This window comes from Camponotus vicinus, unplaced genomic scaffold (assembly GCF_025532165.1).
Source record: "Camponotus vicinus isolate PSW18456_S1 unplaced genomic scaffold, iyCamVici1.0 SCAF_8, whole genome shotgun sequence".
NCBI lineage: Eukaryota > Metazoa > Arthropoda > Insecta > Hymenoptera > Formicidae > Camponotus > Camponotus vicinus.
In genome coordinates, this window is record NW_028141980.1 from 14,871,339 (window position 1) to 14,897,071 (window position 25,733).

Below are 25,733 nucleotides of genomic sequence, written 5' to 3' on the forward strand. Positions count from 1 at the left end.
TTAACGGCGACTGTGCGGCTTTACGCGGTCACGCGTCGCTGATACGACGAGAACGCTGTTCGCCGAATCTAGAACGAAACCGGATACCAGGATTCTCTTTCGACTCTAGGTGAGGGTTCGTAAAATTCGCTGACGGGGACGGCGTTGAAAGGCACCCGACATCGGCGGCGACCTCACAAAATCGAGTCGTCATCTCCCTTTCCTGGCTCCGTCGCGAGAAACACAAAGTGCTCTTCTTCTTTAGGGTCGCGCTCGTCTCGTCGGCCTTTGTGACACGCCTCTGCGTATCCGCTTCTGTATTCTAGACACGCCGCGGTCTGAAGACTATGTAAAGCTGGTTATGATTCGGATCCTGCGTAATGTCCTTCATCGATGCGCAAACGGGGCGACATGTCGTCTTCTTGTTCGCGTCGAGGAGTTGCAAACATTTGATTGATTAGCAATTGAATAACTTGACATTTTTTTTTTAAATCTGTTACATAACATTTAAAGTAGTTTAGTGATTACATTTTGACATGTGAGAGGTATCGACATTTTTACGATTCAGCGACATTGAAAGATGACGTTTCAAATGCTAACTGTTATGGAGTATTTTTATTTACTCTTTTATATGCATATTTTGTATAAAAAGTAAAGATTAAAATACCAATTTTTCAGATTGCGAAATACTGGAATATTATATTATAATTTAAAATTTATTATTTTTATAACAGCAAATTGAGATGTGTCTTTTAAATCACCTTATTCTGACTAGAATTGCCGATTGATTAACGCAGGAACTTTTTACCATAACGTTAATATGGAAAATTCGTACGAAGCATTGCGGCAGCCACATAACGATGGGCGTAAATAATGTCATTCTTCCACGGAGGTGGCGTTTTCGATTTCGCGCAAGACTGTTTCGAATCCATTTAAATCGGAATTAATATAGCAAGGGTGAATACCACGCTGGGCGGTGGTAAAGGTCGATTTGAAAAATCGCGCGATCTAATGGCCATTTCACGGTGGAGGCGGAACAAAGGGGAACGGGTGAGCATTGCCATGTGGGCCTCGAATGGGGCTTTACACACCAGATATGATCGCAATAATTTCGCGGGGGCGGCACGGGACCCAAGCCTATTTGAGTTCGTTTATGGTTCGCATATAATGCTTTTAGCCACCGACCAATCATTCTATTTCGACAATCGAGCACTCGCACTTGCAACAGAATCTGATAATCATGTAACGATGAAATAATCGAAAATAAAAGTCGAAAGTAAAACTCTTTTTAGCACAAAATGACAGAGAATTTTATTCGGTATATAATAAGAACATGTTGCATGTTTTAGTTAAAATACACACACACACACATTCGCTCCTTTTTACAACAATCAAAACGCGCACAAAGGACGCGGTGTCACGGGAGGAGGACTATAATTCGACTCAACAATCCGAGCCTCATTTTTTCCCGTGACATGCAAGGCAAAAAATCTGTTTCTCGGCGCTTTTATTCGCGCAAATATTTTTCACCGAAATATTTCCACCGAAAAAAGATACGAAGGTTTGGTACCGCGCGCGCGTAGAAATACGTACGCAAAATTGGCCAGATATCCAACGTGCGTATGAGTCGACGCCGACGCCGGCGGCGGACCCACATCCATCAAGGCGGCCCACAAGCGGACCATTATTGCGGACTATCCGGCGTAATTGAATTTAAGCACGAGCGAAGATATTATTTAACTAATTAGGCACAAAGGGCGCGTTCACGGCGGGCCAATCGCGATCGCCCATCTCGCGTATATACCCGGTCGGTGGGAGAGAAGCGACGAGAGGTCCAAAGGGTAGAGAAAGAGGGAGAGAGAGGAGGGAAAGAGAAAGGGCAACAGCGGGAGGCCAGAAGCCGTTTGTTTTAAAACAGCCGGTCGTTGACGCGCCGCTGGACGGCGATTCGTTATTCCGACGTTGGCCGCCCACCGCGGGAAAAACGTTCGTTGTCCTCTGTTTTTCCCCCGCTCTTGGCGATCCCGTGTTCCACGACAGAGAGAAAGAGCGAGAAAGAGAGAGCAAACAAACTGGCGAACTTTGGCGCGACCGATCTCTCGTCGGCATCGTGCTTTCAAACGCAGTCGAATTGTCTTTAAAGTCGATCGAAGAGAGTTCCCTCTCTATTTTGCGCGATTCTCTGGCGAGATGTAAGACTGATTGTAATGTTATATTGTAATCTTACATTGTAGGTATTATGAGACCGGTAGTTTCAAAGCCGGTGTCATAGGAGGCTCCAAGCCGAAAGTAGCGACGCCGCCGGTGGTCGACGCGATCGCTAATTACAAGAGGGACAATCCGACCATGTTTGCGTGGGAGATTAGGGACAGATTGCTGGCCGAAGGCATTTGCTCGCAGGACAACGTGCCATCCGTCTCTTCCATTAATCGGTGAGTTAATGTTGTTGTTATTATCGGCGTTATTTATTCAGCGGATTATTTATTCCGGGATTGCATCCCTTCAAGCGCGTGCGCTTGGTCATTTGACAATCACATCGATGACAAAATACATAATAAAAATAAATAAGCGTGTATATATAGATTTATAATCAAATTTATCACTAAAATGATACTAGAATAAATTCGTAACATAATGCAAACAAGCACATCAAAGTATTTAAAAAATTTGAAAAAAAACGATTAAGAATCTTTAAATCTAATTAACGTCATTGATTTTAAATGATGAAAAAGTGATAAAAAATCATGCAAATTTGTCTCGTATTTTTCAATCACGTATTCACGTTACATATTTTGAATAGAAAGTATTGTTTTACAAATTTTAGATACACATTTAAATTATCTTCCGTAGAATTCATTGTGACTGATAATGATATATATATAACTAATTTTCATATATGTATATATGAAGTATAATCAGAAAAGATGAACGAGATTTCATGATATTTATAATTTTAAATAATTAGAGACAAATATTACATATTATATGTTATATATTTCTTATAATTTAATGACAATCCAGTCTTAAAAAATGTCATTGATTTCACTAATCGTCGGCTGTGTGCGCGAAGACAGCAGATTACATCAAGCTCGATCGCCAATTCGAGAAGTCGCGACATATGCTTGGACCGATGGGGCGCGATCGGTTATCGCGCTCGGCGAACTCCGCGTTTGCACCCTCGTCGCATGTGCATCGAGATAAGTGCGCATCCAGCCCACCGACCCGATCCTATTGACCTTTCGCAGGTTCCTTCGGGACCTGGGGCCGATTAATTCAAGTGTTTTTGCATCGCCCAGTCGGGCCGACGGAACACGAGTACCTCGCGTTGTAGCCCTTACGAGATGACAAGAGGGAGTGGGTTCCCGCGGGACGGCATTACAGCGTATCAGCACCGCACAAACTGAACGATTCGGCCTTTCTCTCCCTCCTTCCTCCCCTTTCAACTGAGATGCTACAAGGGTACGTAGCGGGAAAAGGAATGCGAAAAGGGCGGAAAGAGACGGAGAGAAGCGAGAGAAAGAGAGGAGGCGACCAAGGGGATGTACCCATTGATCAGCTCGCATATGTCCCGAGATTTAATCAGTCGCTACTTAAGACCTTATCTTTCACTCGGGGGGGGCGAGATATCTCTTTTTCTCTCTCTTTTCACGTCTCTTTCTCCGTCTCTTTTTCATCCCCCGCACACGCGGGGTCGCCGATAATGAAATGGAGCGTAATGCGAATCGAATTGCGCCGGCAAGTGAAATTCACTAACGCGATTTCCGTGGGCCGCAGCCGCTAATGGAAACGCACGCAAATGAGTTAGCGCCCACGTAACGATGTAAGTGCTACGCGCGGCCGCTTATTTAAATTCCGCATCGCGGTCGCGCGACGAGAGATCTCGTGTCGGTCGCGACGTTCAACTTATAACCTACGCTCTTCTCCGAGAATTTTCGTCGTCGCGAACATTTGTTCTATTGATACAATCATGAAATAAGGATCTTCAAAATTTAACTAATTCTCCTCTTCCTTTTTCACGATGCTTGCTATATTAAAATTTAACCTATATAAGGAATTGTGTCACGAGACAGAAAGAGAGCGAGAAAAAAAAAGTTTTAAAGTTCGTAACCGAAATAGAAAGCCATCAGCGTTTTCCTGTCATATTTCTCAATCGATGTTTCGTCAAGTTGTCTATATTTTTTTGCGCGATCGTAAGAGGTGAGCGCGCATATATTTTCATTCTTTCACGATGCGCGTCGCGCGGTTACGATAGCGTGAAAAACGCGAGCGTGTGTGTAAGTACAGGAATTACTTTCTGGCCGAGGTTTTCGATGTGTCTAGGATTGCGTCGAGGGTGCGGCGGTGGCTTGTTGCTCGAGTGACTCCTCCATCTCCTCCGGCTCCACCTCCACACGATCTCCTCTGCTTCTCCTGACTCGTCGTTTCGTCTCACTCTCACCTTTCTATCTCTATCTATTTCTCTCTCTCTCTTTCTCCCTCTTTGATCGCGGTCTCCTTCTCGCTAACGCGACTCCTTTTCCTCCTTGTCCCTATCCCCCCGACTCGAGGCCCAGATGGCGGGTATTGATCTGAATCCGGAGAGCAGATCGCCTGGAAAAACTTACCCCGCGGATACTTACCTACCTACCTATCTACCTCGCTCGCTATCTACATGCATCTATATCCAACGTACCATCACCCACTCACGTACACCAAACCCGCAACCCTCTGCCCGATCCATTCCGCGCAGGTAAATGCATTTCCGCTCAACGAACAGCAGATAGAAATGCACGAGCATTTGGTCCCTTTGGAAAATGGCCACGCGTCCATCGTACTAATTATATAACGATTGATAACGAGAGGGATTTTAAAGACTGAATATTTCGCGAAGCGGATATAGTCTCTGCCCGATACGGATGGATATGTAATTCATCGGAGTGACAGTGCATTTTCGAGAGGAGAAAGTAAGTCGTCAAACGGTGCAGTGATTTATCTCGTACAATTGCTGCGACTCTTAAAAAATTATAGACAATTGAATCTTAAAAAAAGAGATGGAGAAATACGAAATAAAAAAAGGGAAACTTTGAATCGATCACGCTTTCATCGATGAACCTTTGGCATAACTGGAACTTAGTTTGGAGAAAAGAGTACAGAGAAAGAAAGAGAGAAGAAAATATCTCGATATCAAACGCGATTTTACCGCGAAGAAACTGAGATGCATCAGCGACCGTAGTGCGCCGGGATTTCTTCCATTATGAGCGTGTCCAGGTTTTTCTAGCCGCGAGGTAGCTTTCGGGGTGGAGAAATAATGATACAGCTAATATAATGTATTGTCCTGCTTTGCCGGAGCACTTCGAAATGAGAACGTCCGCGGGGCGGAAGGGGAAAGAGCGTGGGATGGCATGGGAGTCGCGCGAGGTAAAAAAGACGGACGAGGAGAGAGAGCGAGATAATGGAGTGGCTTTCGCGAAAAATAACAGTTATATATCCCGTGTATATGAGACAGGATTGAGGAGAGCGGAAAAATAGGCGAAAAACGGAGGGAAGATTGGACGTTAACAGTTCCGTGCCTTCTTCTTTATTCGCCAAAGACGCCAACGCAGCGACTTCGCGTCCTATTGTTCTCTTTTCGCGCTCTTTATGAATCGCGAGATGCATGTCGTGATTAAAAAAGGACATTTCCTTCGCGACGGTTCTTACGTCTCTTTTTTTTTATTAAAAGGAGTTTCGTGTCGTCGATTCATTTGATACATTTGGCGGAAAAGTATTAATCGGAAATTGTCCAATGTACATAAAAAGATATACGATAATTAAAGAGATGATGAAACGAAGGATACGAAATGTATAGATTTTTCACGCGATCGAATTCATCTATTGCGAAAGTGCGACATCGAGGAGGATAAAGACGAAGTAGAGCCAAAGAAGAGGGATCGCCGAAAGAAGAGTCGCGGTGAATTTCGGGAGGAAATATTGATAGGCTCGGCTTCGACTGCGGAGTCACGGTCGAGTAGGCGGCTCTCTACCGAAGTCTATCTTACACGTATACAAACCCGCAAAGGCCCACCGCCCTTCTCTCTCTTTCTCTTCTCTCTCGTTCTCTTGGTGTCGATCCCTTTCTATCTCCCTCCTTCTTACAAGTCGGAGGAGTCTCAGGAGCAGATCGATAAGGAGCGAGGTTCGCCCGAGAGCTTTACGCCGGGTTCACAGCCGCCTTCTTCTCGTTTCCTCCTCGACGCAACCCCCGACATCACGCTCTCGCGTGCCTCTCGCGTTTGCTCCCGAAGCCGCAAGCTGCGACAGAGTCGATATCAGGGCCAAGGGAAAAAGCGGCCGCTCCCTTGACTTCCTGTTGTTCCGGTCGCGGGATCCTTCGTCCGTTAGATGCCAAAGGACTACTACCCCAACTAGAAATCAAGCTTGAAGATTCTTTACGCGATCTGTCTAAAGATTTATCTTCCAAATACTAATCTCACAACTTGTATTATTATCCTTTGTAATTTTTTAATATTTTTAACGCTCAATGTTTTGTAGTAGGATTCAAGTTTTGTCGCTAAATAAGGTACTTATTGAGAAGAAGAAGATGGGAGATTTGAGCAATCTACGCACGATCGATCACATTCTCGGCCGCGGCTTTAATTCGACGTAATGACCGGCGCGGCGACAACAGTTGGCAGGAAATCTGTCGCGTCGAATCTCGCCGGAATTGTATCAATCTGTCATCGCTCTCTCGTGCGATGGCGTCGTCGCTCTATCGCGCGACTCAATCTCCCGTCGAGGACGCAACCGGGCTCCGCTTTGCTCTCCATTACTTCCATATCATTTCGCACTCCCCTCCTCCCTTCCCCGGAATCTGCCGAGGTGGCGGCTCGAGCCATATGGCTTGGCAGCACTCCTGGAGGATGCGGAAAGACGGCCAATGGGATGGCTGCTACTTTCATGCCACTTTCGGCTTTCCGGCCGGCGTCACCGGTATATCTCCCTGTGTTCATCTCTCTTTCGGTTATTAAATTACATCCCCATAAATAATGCCCTGCCTGCCTACCTACCCTATTCCCGGCGAGTTTATTTACCATTCCATCGACGGCACCGCGGGAGGATTCTCCTTCTCCGGGAAGCCGTCAAATCGTCGCATTTGTCATCTCGGCTCGATCCGAGATCCCAGCGAAGGGATCGCTTCGCCATTTTGCATTTTCGACGAAGGAATAATATTCCCGTGACGGATGCTGCATCTTTGGCATCGATATTACGATCGAGAAAAGAACGCCCACTGAAATTGCAATTCAATGTTATTGCATTGTCATGAGACAAATTTCGCGCATAACGTGAAATAAATCTAACGTAATAAGATCATAAAAGAGCATCGAACAAAGCGTTTTCAAGGACGAATGAAAAATCGAAGATCTCTCTTTTTCTCATGACTTTTGGAGCGACGGGATGTCGGCGTTTAAGCGAATAGCTGCACACACATGGCCGCGAGGAGAACAATATGGTGCACCATAGCACCGCGGCCTTCGTTAAAGCAGCCATATTTGCGGTGCGCGCGGGAGCGAAAGGGAAGAAGGCCCTCCTACATTATCCGGCACAGCAGCACCCTCGGGGGAGGATCCGGGGGATGGTGCCTCCAACGTTGGAAACGCCGGCAGTGGCGGCGGCGCGTATCCATAACCGTCCTTTGTCTGGATAACGCAATTATTACCGCGTTTCATCATACCTCCCCGGCCCGAAATTAGCCCGAAATGAAGTTACAATTACGGGTCCTCCGTGTTCTCTACCTCTCCCCCGACTCCTCTTCGCGAATGGCAGATACTTTGAGGCTCGACGAGATCGGCGACAATGACAACGAGGCAGTGATGACGACGACGGCAGTGGTGGCGGGAAGTGGCGGCAGGAACGGCGCCGACGGCGGCGACGCACGAAATCCAGGTTGCCGTGGAAACGTCAGAGGACAGACGGAACCGCAATGAAACCGGATGGTCGCCTACTCTGCCAGGCCATAATGCTTCGCCCCTTTTGTTCCTGGCCGAGAGCTGGAATGGCAAAGTTGCTCGGGAGTGCTGTACCGCGCCGTGAACGACCGCGCTCGACCGAACTCGAAACCCGAGAACATCCCCACGGCCGATCTATGATGGGGCGAATTTCACGGCGAGAAAAATCGCGCTATCTGCCGATGACTTGAGAAAACGGGCGTTTAATATCCACTCGATCATTGGATTGATTGATAATTAATGAACCGTCGAGCGCAGCGCTATTAATTGCTCATCGCCGATGAGTAATAATCACGAAGGGAGGGTATTTCGTATCGTGCCGCGTAATCGATCGAATGAACGATCGTAGAGCGAAATCGCGGTGTCATTTCCCACGACCTACGCCACGATCCCGCATTACTCGCGCGTGTGATTAATACGGGGACACGGCGATTGATGATTATTTATCTCCCACCTGAGCTTGTCTCGCAGACTAACTCCTTGTCGTCGAATCGAACAGGTTAAACAGGGCGAGGCTCGAGGATGCGAGGAAGCGGCTATGAATAACATTTCTGGTCACCGCGCGCATAACGGCAGATATACGAAGGATCATCCTCTTGACTTCCCATGATCGTCTAGAGGGAAGGGGGTGCGGGAATAAGGCATCACACAGCGCAAGGGCGATGTATATTATAAATCGCGTGTTACATTGTGCTTTAGAGGATCGCCGGTGACTGTTGACTCGCCGGTATCATTGTTGGGAGCGTAGCTTTTGTCGTCGGGATGCGCGGCATCGCAAACAAACACACAAACACGCCGCGCGTTTTCCGTACGTGCGCGTCATATACAGACACACACGGACACATACGGATCATTGTATCGCCGGTACAGCCGCAGTTAATATAGTTGTGTACACCAAGCCGGCAGCTGCCGTTTGACAATGCACCCTGCGCGCGTCCCGACATATAATAATATACTCATCCCGAGCTATACAGGGGGGACACTTCATCAAAATGACTGAGAGTGCCACGGAATAACGCGCTACGATGCGTACCGTTTTAATCTATACCTGACGCCTTAAATGCAGAATCGAAAAATCAAATTTAGTATGAGAATAAAATATAAAATAGGAAATGAATATAAATCCATCTTTCAAAGTGGCATTTTTGATATCCGATAATATCGATATAGTCGTAAAGAAAAAATTGACTTGGTAGCGTAGATTAGCGTGAATTAAGGGAGATTTTTATCGGGAAAGCGTGTTTCGAAAATACAATTTCGCGCGATAAAAAGCGAACTCTGACATCGCAAGAATTGCCTTTGTTTAAGAATCACACCTTAGTGCATCGCGTGGAAGCGCCAGGTAGCTCGCAATACATTACAGCCTCTCTCGAGAGAAGGAGAAAGAAAGCGAGAGAGAGAGAGAGAGAAAGAGAAAGGGAGAAGAGAGGTGACGGAATATCAGGATACACCTTTTCCAGCCATTGTGCGGTTCTGAAGGGCGTACAATGGCCGTGGAGCGAGTCCCGTATTGTGTCTACAGCTCTCGACGGAACAGTTCTGCGACTCTCTCTGGCTGCTGCTCCTGCCTCTATCTCGCTCCCTCCCACTGTCCTCGAATACTCCCTCTCCGATCTTTCTATCCGACTTTGAGTTAACGAGAGAGGAGTTCCGTTTTGGTGCTATTTGTGGACCACGAACGGAGCATCTGTCCCGGGACCGCTAAATCCTCGAAAGTCCCTTGAAATCTCCCGCAATCCGGTCCCCGCGACACATATAATGGTCCGTAATAACTTTAAACTCCGTATTAACGCCGCGAGAAGGCGAGAGGCGCCCTAATGCGCGTTTAACCGCGGCTCACCCGGAATCGTTCGATGCTGTCATCGGGACGAATTGATGCCGTTTTATCGCCCGAGCATCGGGAGCGCGAGCAACGACGATAGAGTTTCAGTTTCGAGGAAAATTGAAGCGACAGTGGGGAAATTTCGACTTCGAGAACGTTCGAGCTCGTATCTCTCCTACGGCCGCGCGGAACCGCGGTAAACGACGTGTAAAACAGATGCATCGGTGAAATGCAGCAACGTTTGTTTGTAAGAATAGCACGCCGTGAAACCGTAAGAGAGCGGTTTATCTGTTATTTGCGAGTTCAACGCGAGCGCAGACCTCTTTGCAAATTTTGCGCTAAAGTTACGCGAACGTGACGTTACATTTTATATTATCTCGAGATTCCTAGAATAAATTTCACGATATTCGATGTTATAATCACGATCAATGAGCCTCCGGCGCGAAGATTTAAGTCGCCGCGAGGTGAAGCACGCTCGTTTGCGCTAATAAAACAAACCTTCTTCTTCCTCTTTCCCTCCTCCGCGATCGATACGCGCAGGTAGACAATCAAGATCCACCGGCACTTTGTGCGATCAATAACAGCCGACGCCTAACGAGCGCCACGATAATTGACAATTACAGATCGTTTGCGCTCGCATCACAATCCGGAAATCCCTCCGCCCTTTCCACAGCGATAACCACTAGCGCGTGCATGCCCGCTAACGAGCGATACCTACCGGTTCATTGACAACCATCGATCTGTCCCTTCTCGCCCACGCCGTGATCAAGATCCACGCCCGTTGGCGGTTCGCGGTACTTTTCTCCGAGTCTTGTGGATCATTGATCCTCGGAGTAACATCGGCGGACGAGCGAAAGCTATGTAACTAGCTAGAAATAATCGCGTCTCGAACCACGAATTAGATCGCGCGAACGAAATCCGAAGAAATTAATCCCGATCCCCGCCGGGAAGAGAATTTAAATCCGCCCAGTCACCAACCCTCGACGTAGGGAAACGTCGGAGGTTGGAGTACCACGATGTGGCGGGAGAAGCTAGCAACGGCCCCAGCAGTGCCGGCGAAATGCGATAAAGTTGGCGTAGAGGTAATTTGAGTATAAAGTTTTATTCGCAATAATTTAGCCACGCGGACGAGGTCGAGGGTAAGTAGAGGAGGGAGAGGGGAAGAAGCGCTCTCTCTTTCTCTCCTTCTCCCCAGGCCGAGGAAGCATGCGGGTGCGCGGGTCATATATTTGATGGGATACTTGGCATAAAGTCGTGCATAAAAGTAATGCCGACATTAAAGTTTGCGGTTCCAGAGACGTGGCACGAACCCATCGCCCACGCTCCTGTTCTCTCGAAACGTCGCCGCGGTACACGGTAGCTGCCTACTACGATTTTCCTGGCTGTGACGGAATCGCGGAGAGAAAGGGGACAGAAAAGGGAAAAACTCTTCTATCATCGAAGCCTGCGCAACACTCGTACGTGTCCGTTTTATTCCCGCGGTCACTCTATCGGTTTATTAGAAATAAATTCCGTCCGATATGAAAAGCCATTCGGCGTCGTTATCGACGACGTATTCGAGACGTATAGTCGCCGGACGCGCTCGAACAACCCCGACGATTTACACACTCGCCGTTATCCAAAAAATACGTATTTTTCGAAAGTTTGCTCGCGATCGTAAAAACGCGAGATAAAAGATAAAAACTGTGAGAACACACACGACGCAACTTTTCGTCTATTTTCCCGTCTCTAGCGGTACAGCTTCAAAGAACAAATAATTTATCTCTCGTCCTTCTTGTTCTTCAAATTTCGTAGTACAATCCCGAGATTTAAGCGGCATGCGGCTGCGACATCCGCATACTTAAAGCGAACGGCAAGGAAGCTTGACTTTGGGGTGGGAGATGGCACTTCGGGGTAGGTAGCGAAGCAGTTTAGTTCAGGAGTGGCCGTTGGGGAACGATCTGACGGCGCCAGGGGAGGCATAGCTTCTTCCCACGTGGCACCCCCGACACGGCTCTACCCTCATAATTCTACCAAGCCTTCCTCCGAGAGGCGCCACCTCCAAGAGCTTTCTCTCTTAGGCGTCGTAACCGTGAGAGCGAAGGAGAACGTCGTTACGTGACGTTCGCAGAAATTTCCCTTCCACTCGTCCCTCTCGCCGCGCGAGAGGACCAGGGGAAAGGGGACCACCTTCTCCTCCCCACTCTCCTTGCGCACGGGCGAAAACCACCGCATGATTTTACGGCGACGGACTTGCAAACCCCCGAAATGGCGAACTCGCAAATCCACGCCGAGATGCGAGCGGAAATTTAACTTTACGACGCGCGACGATTGAACGATCGAGGTTCAACACAAGCGAAGGAAACAGTTGCAATTACGAATGCGATTTGATCGAAATAAATGCAGTCTTTAATAGCTGGCACGTGGCATTATAAGAGATCGATCGCGATCGTTATTACATCGCGTAAATACATAGCGGACTACATTTTGTTTCTTGTTATGTCAATAATACTCTACGCTCGCAATTTATCAGCTTCAAGCATGGAAGCTTAATTATATAGATGTAAGAAGTAAGGTCGTGAAATCTGTGTTGGAGCCGTCTCGCGCCGCAGATCGCAACGAGCATCGCACGGGGAAAAGCACAGAAGAAAGGGTACACTCAATGATTAGATGAAGTACCGGAAAGGCAGGGGAAAGGGAGGAAAAGGAAGGGCGAGAGAGACAAAGAGGCGAGAAAGAGAAGAACAAGAGCGGAGAATCGAGCACGAAGGGAGAAACACTGTTGTAGCGTCAGGAAAATGTTGGGGTTACGTCGTACGAACTTCGTTCTCATCCACTCGTTTCTCTATTTTCCCGGCAACCTCTGTCCATAAAAGACTCTCGCTCTTTCTCTCATACTCTGCTCTTAGTGGTACTCCCTGGTTTCGCGGGATCGATACAGTTTCTCCCTTTCAAAAATAATGGATTTTTTCTTTCTTTTTTTTTTTAAAGAATCAAATGTCTCGGGAACAAAACCTCTCTAATCACTCTCGTTTCGGAAGGATCTTTTCTGATGATGCTTCGTCTACGTAGCTATATTTCGACCATATATGTAACATCGCGAAAACGATAATCTAACGTAACGCGATCGACTTGCGCAAAAACGGGCCGATTCGTCGATTAGTCTTCGGCGAGTTGCCTCATCCCCCGTCCAGTGGCATAGAAAATTACTCGCCGGCTGCGCTGATATTTAGCAATGCATCGATAACGAGCGCGCTCACGGAGGCTTGCGTTAATTAGAGCGCCGAGGCGCGCGAATGAATTTTAAGGCGAAAGCGCTCGCTCACATTCGGTAGTCGAACAAGAAGCGCGCTCGTGTCGCAACGGTTCGTGCCATCTGTATCGTGATACAATCTGCACCTGTTGTGTGGCAAAAGGACCTACCTCCTTTCCTCTGGACGCCGTTGCATTTATTAGATCGTCGATTACGTTCATTATGCCGCGCGAGCGAAATCGTTACGTACCGTTTCGCGGAAGCCACGCGCCTGATTTTCATCATTCACGAAATGCCTCTCGCGTTTCACTCGTGGAGAAAGAATAACGCATCGCTGGCTACAGCGAATAAACATTTTTATCAGATTACGAAATGTCGTAACGTCTTCTTCGTGAAGAAATATATATTTTTCTCATAAATATTCTTTTTTTAAAATTATCACACATTTTTTTAAATTATCACACATCTTGTTTATATAATAGTTCCGGGAGAGAGGAGATAAACCAGATTTTATTCTAAATCAAAGATAAAAAAATGCGCGTGTTTTGAAGTATAAATTATTTTAATATTTATCTAAAATATACTTTATTTACATATTTTTATTTTTATATAAAAATCACTTTGAAAAATTTATTAATAGATTTAAGATTTACTAACAGAATGGAATTAATTTATCAATTTAAAAAAATTAGTTTCATTATTATAAAAAATTTATCTGTCTTAAGATTGATATATTTATCTCTATTAAAATTGACTCAACTCTCTCTCTTTCTCTCTCTCAAGAAGAGATAAATGAAAACTCTCTGCCAATAACTGTTATAGCTAGTCAGATTGGTTAAAGTTAAAATTATTCAATAATCTCAATTTAGCGCTACATCAAGAAACGTAATATTTACGTGATTAATCTTTTAGCTTCATTCAGAAATCACAAAAGATTTCAACATCTTGTCTAAATTTAAATCACATATGTTACATATATGAACTCAGAAATATTAAGAATTAAAAAAAGTGATGATCCAATTGAATTAATCAAAATACAAATAATGTCTCATATTAAAAAAAAATCGAATATGTGTACACACACATCATATTCGCAAATCATTTTTATTGAAATTTTAATAGCCATTCTGTGATTGTATTATAATTAGTCAATGATTAATACGTGTCAAACAATGATGAAAATAATCGCGGGTTAATTAAGTTATCGAAAAAGGACGACAGAACGATTAATTATTACAGGTGTGGAACTTCCACATGTGGGGTGCGACGCGCGATAACTCGTCAGTTTAGGATCGTTGATACCCCGGCCACCCTAGAGTCTAACCTTGATAAGGATCGCTGCTAATTGTTGCGAATTGGCGAAGGTGGCGAACGAACGAACGAGGGAGGTTGGGCAACAGGTGTCATCTGATTGATCGCCGTTGCTCGCACCCCCACGATTACCTAGCCCACAAACACATCCACGGCAGAAACGAAGGACTTAATGTCGATCCATTACGTACTGGTCCATCCCAACGAGGAATCGTTGACCTGACGCGATCCAAAGTGCATTACAGAATGAAAAAGGACGAGATCGAAAAAGAGCGAGACTGCGACCACGTGTATCGTGTGATATACACATCGCATGTGTTATTCGTACGAATTGCTCAAAGATATATTTTCAGTAATATAATAGAATTTTATCATTCTTTCAAATAGAAAGAAAAATAATAGTTTAATGACTATTTCCGTAAAGTTGGAAAAGATATAAATCCGTGAAAATTGAAAAAGTGATTACATACGATATAATTTCTTTCAGAATTACCGGGATTTTTTTCAAATCTCTATTAGTGTTACCACGTGAAAATGTCACCTCTAATTACGAGCCTCTTAGAAAATGGACTTGGTCGGTTCGTCATCAGACCGCGTGCGTTACGACGAGACGTCCTGCGAGAGCAAAAAGTCAACGGTAACTCGCGGCGAAAGCGTTAAATCACCCAAGGCCGAAAGGACGTATCGGGCGACTCGATTCGCGCGAGACGCTTCGCGGCGAGTCGCGCGTACGGAATTAATAGCGCGCCGCCGTGAATATTCGACGCAGTAATTGATACCGACGTCGAGAGAGCGGCTGACCATTGAAACCGCACGCGCAATATATCATGGATAATAAGCGGCCGGTGCACACACGCCCCCGTGCACGACCGGGGTGGAAAGAAGGGGAAGAGCGCCTCGAGTCGAGATGGCGGCAGCGCTTCGTTATAGCATCGACGGCGAGTCCTCTTCGAGGACTTACGACGGCGAATTACGACGCGAGGCGGCAAGATTTCGCAAAGTCACTCGGTCGCTATCCGATGGCGAACAATGGCCTCGCGTCTCTTGGCGCGTCCATGTGTGTGTGTGTGTGTGTGTATGTATGTATGTACGCTCGCGGTAGGTAGGTAGGTAGATCTAGGTAGACGTCAGAGGAGAATGATCGTGCGCGAAGTGACCCGCGTAATCGTAATTAATCATCGTGTAATCCGTGACTCGCGGATCGGTATCGCGCGGGGCGGCCACGCACCAGGTTATCGCCGGTGGAGTCGAGCGGACGTTGGGCTCGCACTCTAAGCGGCAATGTCGGGATTTATGATCAGCCGTGATGGAACTGGAATGAACAATCGTTACTTTTGTCGGGACAGCTCGTTCATTCCGCATCGAACGCTCCAACGGACGTTCTCGCGGAGGAAGCAAAGAGAGATCACTTTTAGTAGGAATAATCTCCGTAAGGTGAGATGTCTTGAAGAATAAGATGCAATAAACATCGATATCCGTTTGAAACTTTTACGCGTTAAACAGCTCGGACGATATTCGAATTAACAATCCAAATGGCTGATCGTTCAATATCTCGATCATCGCGCGAAGGATCGAGCACGCTCGACGGGAAGATCTTGTCTCGTAACAATGTCCAGGTCTCATCGTCGATCTCGAATCGCTCCGCGTCCAAGGGACTCGGAATTAACAATCGGTACTTTGTGTTACTTCATTGTTGCTCTATGAAGTCACCGTGTATTAATAGATACAGCAGCGCAGATGCATCTGCGCCGAAAGCGTTCTCGATAAGATCCAAATCGATGGACGACGTCGCGCGATTTATTACCAGTTGGCGTAATCTATTCGGATTTTTAACCGAGAAAGAAGGAGAGAGAGGAAGACGCGTCTCTTCATGACGTGGCGATTTTGCTACACGATGTGCTTGACCTATTGTTCGCAGGATCGTGAGGAACAAGGCGGCGGAGAAGGCCAAGCACGCGCATCAGCAACAGCAGGCGCAGCAGCAGCAAGGTCAGCAGCAAGGTCAGCCAGGCTCCGGCGGTTCCGTGTCGGTGATAGCACATGCACCTGCGACAGCGGCAGGTCATCCCGCTGCCACCGCACCCAACGCCTACAGCATCAGTGGCATCCTGGGCATCCCGGCGCATCATCAGGATCCCAATGGCAACAGCATCAAGAGGAAACGCAGCGTTGACGGTGAGTCACTCGCGAGTCTCCTCACTCGTGTCGCTGACCCCGGTTTCTTCTGCGTTCGTATATCCTTCTTCGTATGCTCCGTCATCGTGCAACATTATTTAATACCGAGTACGTTTATTATCGGCAACGAGATCGTTTTAAAGATGTCGAATTGCAACTGAACTTGCAGAAATCTCAGACAGCACGGTACGAAAGTATTGCATGGGGGAATGAAATGTTATTAATATCGCGAGTATATAAACCGAATAGCGACGAGCTCATCTTGTAACACGTTTCAATAGTTAAGATGGTTGTTCCTAGAGAGAGAAACAAAATCGACATAGCCTTCTTTAACATGCATATATTTTTCAACATAATTAAATGCTGCATTTTATCAAATTTTATAAAATATTGCTTAATTAGTTTGCGGATCTTGTAAAATAAAAGACTTATAAAGTAATTTTTTGACTCGTAATTTTGTAAATTATATAATTGCATGTTATTACATTACATGCTAAATCAATTTGTAAGTCAGCTTAAAAATTCGAAAGTTTGATTTCTAAAAATTTGAAAGTTTTTTCAGTCTATTTGATGAGAGTTGCATAATTAATTTAAATAATAATAGAGTATTTTTTGATGATATTATTAAAACTACGATACTGAATTTTGATAGTGACCGTCTCTGGTACAAATACATATATGTATGTAGGTGTATATTTTTATTTTAAACTTTTAGAGAAACTAGAATTCTCTCTCAAAAACAAAACAATACGGTATCTATTAGTCTGGTTCAATGAGACGTCGCAATAATTGGTATGAAAATTAACGATAATTGCGCGACATGCAAGTTTTAAGTAAGAAATACGATAGCATTTATATCGTCGTTACGGTCCAGTAAATCGACGTGAATTAAGTCAGTTTACACGTCAGAGGCACAGACAATGGAGAAGTTGAACAATTTCGGAAAGGTTCAGATGTTAATATTACGGTGATATCGCGAAAACCTCCAGCATCAATTTGTGCGCGCTTATTGTCTTGTTCTCGAGCATTCCAAATTTTCGCTGCGTTATTTAGTCGCGGAACAAAGGTTTGCGAACAATATTCCACTCAATTGTGATGTTTACTAAAATCAGAGGCACGCAAAGGCAGAATGGAGAGATTCGCTTATTTCTTAATGGCAAACGCAAATCCCGTTACAAGTGACTCATTGCATCGTTTACACCAAGTACAAGCAACTTCTTACAATAACGTCGAGCGATAATAATTTAAGTAACGATTATGGGGAATAGACGATGTAAATAGAACACGACGAGCATTATATGCGCGACGAGCGTTTGTCTATCGAGACAAATGTTTCGAGTCGGGATATTTTCTAGTCGTACGCGCCTCGTTTGTGAACGATCGAGCCACTTGGAGCACTCGTTGCGCCCCAAGCGAGCGAACCAAGATTAGCCGCATAACGCAGCAAGGTTATCAGTCAAACGTCGCCGAGCACGTGTTGCGATTCATTCTGCTGTCATTGCGTGAATAACGCGGCCCGAAATATTCTTGACACGTGCCACGTACACGTGACCGACTACGGCGTTTTAGCCTCGCGAAAGAGAGAGAGGGAAGAAGAATTTTCGGCCTCGATCTCGCATCCCGAGGTCTACAAAGTGCGAAATAATATAATGCGAGAGGAGGAAAAGGAAAGGGAAAAGAAAAAAAATATACGCGCCTTGTCCGATATTCGGAGAGGCGCTAGAATTCTCCATCTCTCTACCTGTGTCACCGGAGACTATTAGGCTAATACGATTTCTCCGTGATTCCGCGGAACAGACGTAATTCTATTCCGCGGCAAAACGTACACGTCGGCAAAAACCGCGCGTAAGCTCGATCAAAATTCCGCGAGCGCGCGTTTCGCGGCGAGATTCCGGTATATCGATTCGAGCGGCTGGTAGAATGTGCGTGCGTGCGTGTGCGCGCGTGTATGTATGCCGATGGGTACACGGGTAATTCAATATAATCGGATTATGAGAGCGGCGATATACGCGGCCGCAAAAGCGGTCGCGTCCGCGGCGAAAGCACTCAATGTTTTGCGAGCGCGAGCGCTCTCGCGTCGAGAGAGGGTAGAGCTGTACGTATTAGATTATAAACTTCACAGACCACAGGCGGCTTCTATCTCGGGCCCCGGCGACACATTAGCCTCCCTGTCCCCCTGGGAGACCATCGGCGTGCACGTAACGTGTTGTACGCGTGTACCGCCTAACTGTCTGGAATTTCAACGAGCGTTCCTCCGCTGCCTTCGCTGCATCAGAACGTAAAAATCGACCGCAAGTGCTCAAATTTAATGAAACGCTCTTCGGCCGGAGAGAGGCACTCGAGAAAAACTGTGTTACGGAGCTGTGCTCGGTGCTGTGCTCGATCCTGCTTCGATTCTCGGGCGATTGAGACGCTATTTTGCAGCGGCTGAGTCGGATTAAAAGATTCCTTTAATAAGAGTTACGACACGATGATTTCTGATTACTCAATTTGCCACACGTAACAGTCGAACTTTCGCGCGAATTTGAAGCGTAAACAAAAGCGCATACAAATTAATTTTATATACAAATTAATACAATTATAAACAAATTAATTAATTATGATAGTAAGTATCGCACGAATTTTGCAATTTTTCAAGTAGACATTTATGTTTATAATTCTTGATTTAGTAAACAGCTCGTGTTTCATATTCCTATGAAAGAGTCATTTATATTAGTATTTTAATGGATTAGTAATTTATTGATGAGTTTGAGTGCACAATTTTAATAATATAAAATTATTTGAACAATATATATATCGAAAATGTTGCACATATTTATTTTTCATAAATAAATAATTAAAAATAAAATCATCATTATTAACTTTTTCCACGCACTTTTTTAATCCTTATTAAAGGAACTCTAAATCGAACGTGATTCGAGATAAAGAATGTTTGCCATGTAATTTCAAAAATCGATTACTTTTAACCATGCAAATGCTAGAAATGTACACGTTGTAAAAATTTTCTACGGATGTTTCCGCAATTTGAGACTCGTCGGTCGAGAAAAATCGGTCCCGGCGCGGCAACCGATTATTTATGCCTCAGACGAACGAGCCAAGACATGCCCGTGCCCAAAGTTCCCGGAGCTTATTACGAATTTACGAACGGCCTCTCGAGGGAAGCGTTGCAATCTATCGGGGCTGTTTGTTGTCGCGTTACATCTGCGCGCTTCTGGCCCCATGCAGAATCCCAGAGCCTGGCGTGTCCCACCCTATACATCCCCTGGACGTTAGGGGATTTCAGTCGCGGGGCCAGATTCGCCCTAGAGTCCATTATTACCCGTGTATTGTATTGCTTAACATTGACTCAATTGCTTTCGAATAACGCGAATGAGAGAGAAGGAGAGAGAAAGCTTGCGCAAGCGCTCGTACTTTGCCCTTTCGAGCATCAATCGAATTATTCGATTTACTGCTCTTTTTAAGGGGGACGCGCTGACCTTCCTTCCGCGCGACATAATTCATTCGCTGTCAAATCTGTCGAGGACCAACTATGATTTCGACTTTCCGAAGCTCGTAAACTTCGATTCGTATAAAAGTATGCCTCCTCAAACGATTCTATAATTTCGATATCGTAGCTTATAAAACTAAGAAAAAAAGAAGACACATACAACACGTACAAATTTTAAAATAATAATATATATAAATATAATAATAATATATAAATATATAAATATAAGATTTAGCTGTTAGAAAAAATTGTGATTTTCATTGTTCATCGTTAGTAATATTTTGTGTAATGTAATCTAAAACATTGTTTTTTTTTAAATAATTTTTTCACAATTTTGCATGTGAGCAAAAAGAAAGACGATTCTTGGCGCATGAAAACGATGGCCAATTTTATCAATTCATCAGCCGAAAAGCTCACGTATAAAGCGGATCTTTCCGGCAAACGGCCTTTAAACCTTAGTAAAATCGTGTCGCAACGCGGTACGCGCTTGTACGCGCGACGTGGTTCGGCCGCGATTAACTCGGCCGATCGAATCGTAAAATTCGAGCGGAACTGGGAGGAGAGAGATTCAGGGAGACCGCCGTGTTTGAAACGAGGGTTTTATAGCGGTCCAGGAACAAACCCCGCCGCTCGAATGGTCGTCGACCGTCGCTCTCTCGGCCGGCCGGACAATCACAACTTGACAGGGAGGTTTAACGAGCCCTATGCTAGACCCTCTCCCCCCTCCCCTCTTTCCTACCCTCGGATGGTCATTTAATTATTCGAGATACCCCAGAACGTTGGGCTATCTACCCCCACCGCCAGCGACGTTACGTCCGTACTGTCATTCTCTCTCTTCGACCCCTTCCTCCCTCCTCTACTCGACCATCCCTGCAGCTCTCACCGGTCGGTTCCGTTCTCGATCTCCATCCCCGGCAAGGGTTCGCGATGACCGTCCGCCCCCCCCTCGGCATCGGAATAACGACACACTCGTCCCACGTGCTTGTCCCTATATTAAACCGCCGGGACGGCCGAGAGATAATAAAGACGTATAATAGAATCGAAATTGTTTCTCTATCTATCAATGCCATACGCCGTCTACGCGCGAGCCGCTCCGCGCCGCGTCCACTCGACAGATTCAATTTAGTTTCGGCCAGCCACGTTTAATTTGTGTCTTGATTCGTGGGTTAATACGAAAGGCCGACCGCGTATCGGATCGCGCGGGCGTGTATGTGTGTATGTGGGTGGGTGCGATCGCACCATTCGATTCATTTTTCCTCGTTCATTTCGAAATTATCAAATTCGAGATACCGACGGAATCGAATGGCATTCGTTGGACATTTCGCTCGAATATCGGAATCACGATTGTCTCTGTTATTGAACGAAAATGGAAAAATTCAAATTAAAAGAAAATATAAATTGTTTTTTTTTTTTAAATGCAACTCTTGGAATGATTACAGACGATAATCGCGACCTGAACGACCATGCGGAGAACGACTTGAAGAGGCAAAGAAGCAACTACAACGGCGATCAGCTGTATTCAAACGTGAGTAAAGCCGACAAAATTTCTTTTAAGCAGCGATACGTTTCAATAAATAATTTTGTATTTCCAAGTGCATTTAATCGCGTATATCTAACTATTCATATTACCTAATTACCTATGCAGATAATTAAATCAGATCGTAATCTCGGGCATAGGTCAAGCCCAAGTGTATAGCATACCTCGATTAAAACGCCCTAATCAATCAAAAGCGAGCACAAGTTCCGCATAGAATCTCCGCATAACTCTCAGGCAGTTGCGGTAATCGCGGGACCGAGTCAAGCTCGAACCGAGCTACAACATCCAAGTCAATCTTGGCGCTTGTTCTCGGATGTCCCTCCAACTCGCGAACTTCGACTTTAGGTTCCGCCGGTCTATGTTGCAGCTGTGGTCGAGTAAATGGAGCATCAAGGACGAGCACAAGCTCCTGAGCGAACTCGGCGGCAATGGCACAAACGGTAGTGGAAACGGCGGCAGCGGCGGCGGAGGTGGCGGCGGCAACAGCGGCGGCGGTGGCGGTGGAGGTGGCGGAGGTGGCAGCGGTTACTACGAACACAGCGGATTCCCCGGGAACGCTATTGCCACCTCCGCCGAGCTGTACGACTCCCTGGGCACCATCAGCACGATGACGCAAGCGCAAACGCCCCATCTCTACACTCCGCCCATAGGGGGCACCATAGGTGAGCGTTCCCTCTCTTTTCACCCTCCGACACCCTCCGACAACCCTCAACCCTGTCAGCGTGGCCTCTTTCTCTCTATCTATCTATCTATCTGTCTATCTATCTATCTCTCTTTCTCCGTTCCTCCCCTCTCACAGAAATCCTAGACAGTGTGCGCGCCACAATCTCTCGTACGTAATGTCATATACCGAGTCCACCACCTTCCTTCGTTCCCTCCCTCTCCTCTTCATTCTCGAAGACTCTTCTCTCTCTTTCTCTTTCTTTCTTTCCCTCCTTCATCTCGTCTCCTCCCTGTACGCTTATTATTGCGGCTTACGTCTTGCTTTGCATACCCATATCGGCTAAATACATGGCTTTAATAATGCATGAGCTGTGCCGAGCAACGGCAGAAGAGGTGGCGGGAGGCTCCACACGGTGGTTCGGCGTTTCCAGCTTTAGGGAATAGTGCTCTCACTTCTTTCACCATACATTCTCTCTCTTTTCCTTTTTATTTTACGCTTGTATTTCTCTTCTTATCAAAATGATATCGCCGGGGATTCTTATTCGTGGATCTTTCTTTCACTTTTCTCGCCTATTCTCCTCTCACGTACATATACATATTCACTCTTTTCTCTCTGTCTCTTTTTCTCTTTCTCTTCATTTTTCCACTCTATCTCGCTCTCTACTTTTCTTGCGCCGTTTAAAGGCGACCGATCAACGGCGGAACGTATACGGACGGTACGAGCTATTGAAAAGTAACCGGTACACAACACACACGAGTGGAACTTTCTCCGATGGAGCACGTGTTGCGAGCAACTCGGTCACGCCGCGTCGCGTCGCGCCACGCCGCGAATTCTCCCGATCGTTGCCTTTCGGAATGGACGAAGCGAGGCGTGTAACGGCGGCTTCATCTCATGAAATTCAATCGAGGATCTTCGCCCCGGATCGAAAGATTTTTGAAGGACGACGTAAACGCTCCAAGTCGCGATCGCGCAACTTGCTGCCCCGCCGTTAATATGTAGTAGTGTCGCGAAGTAAAGTGATTGTACGGGAAAGTAGTTTGACGCTTTTCGTTGAACGTTGTACGCAAGGGAAGCTTGCGTTATATCGAGATCTCCTCGCTCTATCCTTTATAATAATTCTTGCAAGAAATCCTTGACAACACGTATGCGCGTTTTTCGCGACCGACCTTTTAACGTTCCGCCTTGATCGTCCGTCGACGATACGAGAACCGCAATAACGGAAAAATGGGGATCCCTTAATAGCAGGTGGTACTTTGACGCCGCTCGCGCCACTGACGATGCAAGAACTAAAATTGAGCCAAACATTGGACGGGGCTAACATGTCTCCTTACCACACCACCGGTGAGTTCGCCACCTCTTTAGTTCTCTTACGGTCTCGCGCCGAGTCATGTACATCTGTTTCGCTGAGCATAAGATTTTTATTGAGCCACTCTCAGATATGCGCGTGTCCAACTAATATATGTCTCAAGTGTGTATTACCAACGTCGATTGTTAAGAGATTAAGCGGTATCTCCCGCTCTCTTTGTAAAAATCCTCCTATTATCCTATTATTACTTGCGCATACGAGATTGCAGTCGTCTTAGATCTCAAAGAAATAACAGTATTCGATTATTCGAGTATTTTCTTAGCTCGTTAAATTTCATTTTTACATTCGAGTCGAATGAAAACAACGCACTTTTAATTCTTCTTCTTCAAGATTAAAATTTACATCGATTTAAATGTCACGTATGTTGAGTCAGGAAGAAGTGAAAAGAATTGAAAATAGATTTAAACATGGAAAATATTGAAATGTATAGTATTTCGAAGCAATCAAAATCCCAGATTCCAGATTTTTTCCCAATCCTACCGAAACAGTTTAATTAAGCTTTAGACGTAAGGCGCTGATCGTTAGCTAGTGCTTGACTCGAATGTCGTGTTGTGTTGTGCATGGCCATAGCAGAGAGCAGTACCGTCGCAGTATCGTATGTCGGGGTGGGGGCCGGTGGGGGCGAGCAAAGTCCCCCGATTTCGTTGCAGAACGAGACAAACGCCACCCCCGCGGCCCCCAACACCCCCGGAGGGGATCCCGGACTGACGGTCTTGCAGCCGCCAGTTTCTCAGCCCCAAGTAGCCTCTGCGATACCGCCGTACTCGACGATGCTCCCAAGTTTCGGACACTACGCCACCGGTGAGTACAATCAGACACAACCGCTTGCTTAACCGTCTGTCAAGGACAAGCGCGCTCGTATACCCTCCGGGGGTTGAACCGGGCTCGGCGATACATTCGGAGGGTAAGTCAGAGCTCTTTCACAGAGGAGCACTGATTTACCAGTTCGGGGCGGTCCAGCAACGGCAATTTTGCTCGCAAGGACGACGATTTCTGTCCGTCAGAGAGACAATCGCGTACCAATGAAGGATACTATGACGACACATATTTATCCTTAGTAGATGTGTATATATAATATATTCTTCTCTTATTTATATTCCTTGCGTAATAAATATAATTAATTTTCGCTTTATCTCCAACATTTCTTTTCTTCAAAGAGAGTTGTTATTACTATGTTGCTTAATGATAATTATAATACAGCGAGAGATCGATTATCTCGAGGAATAGTAATGAGAACTTGCTACAAGTGCCGTGAGTTTTTTAATTACTCTGTAAAATCATCTTGCAACGCGAGAGTCTAAATTACTCTTTATTACTGGCGCATTTTCGCGCGCGAGCCGCAAGAGACGAGTTTCGGAAATTAATCGAGACATTAACATACGCGCCAACACTGTCGGAGACCTGTTGGAGACGTCTGTCAACTCGCGCTAATCAGCTTATCATCGACTTTTGTTCAGGTGGTGGCGATTATGCGTACAGTGCTGCGTACTCCCAGTACTCGAGTGCACCCTACAGCGGCTATGGTTATGGGGCAGCGACAAGCGGGTTGCTCAGTAAGTAAACAGTGAGTATTAGTACCGATTAGATCAGGGATGAATCGAATATACGAAGGCACGGCAGAGCTGCATTTTCCCTTCTTCCGAGCCATCGCCATCGATTATCGAGAAAAAAATTCGCGATCACTCGCAAAACCCGGTAAAGTCGCAGACTATTATGTGCAATACTCGGAGATGCCAAAATTTTTCTCTCGACAAAAACTTTGACAGATACGCAAGCCGCAGATGTAATTTCGCGCGAGCTGACTTTGTTCTTCATTAAAACGCGGATTAATCGACTCGATTGGTATGAGATTTGGTCGAGCTCCTAGTTCCATGCGTTATTCTATTACGGTTTCAATCCTAGGTAACGCTAGACTACGCAAAGATCGCGATACCCTCTCCCTCGGCGAGCGTACATGGATGTAGAGAAGAAGGCGCGCGTGCAGAGAGAGGAGCGAATAGAATAATAAAGCACTCTTTTCTCTCTCTTATATATATCGGACACGCGATACACAACTAATCCGTAACACGTAACGCAGATCCCGTTCGCGATATCTCGCAGCGCTCTCGCTCCCCTTCCCCTGTCGGCGCGCACGCTCAACTTATTTCCTCCTCGTTCCCGATATTCCACGCGAGCGTTACGTGAGGTGCTATAATT

The 25,733-nt window shown here is 45.9% G+C and overlaps 1 protein-coding gene across 13 annotated transcripts in view; it reads left to right on the forward strand.

The window, feature by feature from the left end:
- Sv (paired box protein shaven) overlaps positions 1–25,733 on the forward strand; it is a 152,132-nt gene that overhangs the window by 122,677 nt on the left and 3,722 nt on the right. For 6 of the 13 annotated variants that reach the window (XM_083106231.1, XM_083106232.1, XM_083106237.1 and 3 more), the window contains 7 exons: positions 2,214–2,411; positions 16,227–16,483; positions 21,410–21,495; positions 21,875–22,169; positions 23,414–23,512; positions 24,108–24,338; positions 24,995–25,090. In XM_083106231.1, the coding sequence (XP_082962357.1) occupies positions 2,214–2,411; positions 16,227–16,483; positions 21,410–21,495; positions 21,875–22,169; positions 23,414–23,512; positions 24,108–24,338; positions 24,995–25,090 (1,262 nt within the window). Of the gene's footprint in view, positions 1–2,213; positions 2,412–16,226; positions 16,484–21,409; positions 21,496–21,874; positions 22,170–23,413; positions 23,513–24,107; positions 24,339–24,994; positions 25,102–25,733 lie in introns of all 13 variants that reach the window. The other 7 variants (XM_083106235.1, XM_083106236.1, XM_083106242.1 and 4 more) reach the window with 7 other exon arrangements.